At 47.2% G+C, this 1,780-nt stretch overlaps 1 protein-coding gene across 1 annotated transcript in view; it reads right to left on the bottom strand.

The window, feature by feature from the left end:
• glg1a (golgi glycoprotein 1a) overlaps positions 1–1,382 on the bottom strand; it is a 56,654-nt gene extending 55,272 nt beyond the window's left edge. Inside the window, exon 1 of the mRNA XM_017436646.3 lies at positions 1,024–1,382. Within this exon, the coding sequence (XP_017292135.1) occupies positions 1,024–1,356 (333 nt within the window). The 5' untranslated portion in view covers positions 1,357–1,382. The remainder of the gene's footprint in view (positions 1–1,023) is intronic.
• Positions 1,383–1,780: the final 398 nt, after the last annotated feature.

The following is a 1,780-nucleotide window of genomic DNA, read 5'->3' as shown; positions in this document are numbered from 1 at the left end:
GGAAACGAGTCCGACTTACTGCCGGCAATGCGGACCAAGCTCTGACACCGGTCATATAGGGACCTAACAGCCCGTATCAAAGGGCCTGGTACCCCATACTCCCGGAGCACCCCCCACAAGATTCCCCGAGGGACATGGTCGAACGCCTTCTCCAAGTCCACAAAACACATGTAGACTGGTTGGGCGAACTCCCATACACCCTCAAGGACCCTGCTGAGGGTATAGACACTGGAGCTGAAAACACAATGCAAACCCAGCCATCCTGCTGCTGAAGAGAGAGGTCAGTGTCCAGACCCTGAAACAGGTCCAGGCACAGGCACAGGACCAGGACCAGGACCAGGCATTGAACCAGGTCCAGACACAGGACCAGCCTGCTATAAACCTGCAATCAGGCTTAAGTTGGACCACAGCTCAGCAGAGCTCAGATGGGAAACAAAAGAAACCCAAAGAAGTTCTGGATCACAGTGTCCGTGAAGAGAACACCTAGCTGTGACAGGTTCTAACTGAAGGATAACTGGGTTTAAAGGGAACCTAGCAGCTCCCGAACGTCTGAAAAACACGGATTTTGCTTAAGCTTATTCAACTGCAACTCTTGAACTTCCTCAATGATCTGCTAGTTTTAGTTCAAACACAAGTCTGAATCAGTGACATAAAAACAACAAAAAAACCCTCAAAACCCGCTTTACCAAAATAATCACGTAAAAAACTATTTTTACGTTTTAACGGGATCGCCACTTATACACATCTTTAACAATTACTTCTAAGTTGTACAGAAGATGAGAGCCAGGTTTGTTTTTTCTTCACGCCGAATTGTTTACTGGCACCTAATATTTTTAAATCTGCTCTTAGCCTGGTTCTAAAGTTGCTGAAATAATCACAATGACAGCAGTTCCTTATTTGTTGCATCTTTGTGCGGCAGTTCGTGTGACGTTCAGGAAATACGAAGTGCAGCAGCTAACGGCTAACGGTGGATGGTTAACAGGCACACCCCGGTTCTGAACAGAAACAACAGAACCTACTTACCTCTTTCTTGTCCTGGAGACACTCCAGAACGGCCAGGTTGTTGTTCCAGGAATGTTTGGGGCAGAGCCGGGTCAAGTCCTCCCTGCACACCGCCTCCTCAGACAGCTTCCAGCCGGTAGGACGCCTCCGAGTCAGCGAGGCCGCAGCAGCCTGGACCCGCTCAGCGGTGCCGGGATTCGCCCCAGCGGGTCCCGGACCTCCGCCCGGGCTCTGGACCCTTTCACCATTAACACCGAGTTTGGAGATAACGTTGCTTTCAGCTCCAAGTTGACGAAGGGACGATAGGCTGCAGATGAAAACCAGAAGCAGAGGAACACGTCTACAGTTCGCCATCTTCACTGAACCACTACTGACGCGTTCAGGACACCTCGGAAATACGATACACCGAGCCCTATGACTCGTTCACGAGGATCCGGAGTCATGAAGAGGATCCGGAACTGTGATGAAGGAATTTGTCTGTTATGTTCATCCCGTTCACACGTGGGTTTTATCCAGGTACTCCCACAGAGCAAAAACATGCATGTTAGAACACCCCCACCCCCCACACGCACGCATACATATAGGAAAGCATACATATATATATATATATGGGGGAACAATATATATATAACAATATATATATATTATGGCATGCCGTTCAGGAAATTATTGTATATGTATTCTTATATTTGAAAGTTTGAATATATGGAATGAAACCTGAATATATGGAATGAAACTTGAATATATGGAATGAAAACTTGAATATATGGAATGAAAC

Source organism: Kryptolebias marmoratus, linkage group LG11 (assembly GCF_001649575.2).
Source record: "Kryptolebias marmoratus isolate JLee-2015 linkage group LG11, ASM164957v2, whole genome shotgun sequence".
Classification (NCBI taxonomy): domain Eukaryota; kingdom Metazoa; phylum Chordata; class Actinopteri; order Cyprinodontiformes; family Rivulidae; genus Kryptolebias; species Kryptolebias marmoratus.
The sequence above is the reverse complement of the archived record's forward strand: the minus strand, read 5'-3'. Positions and strand labels throughout refer to the sequence as shown.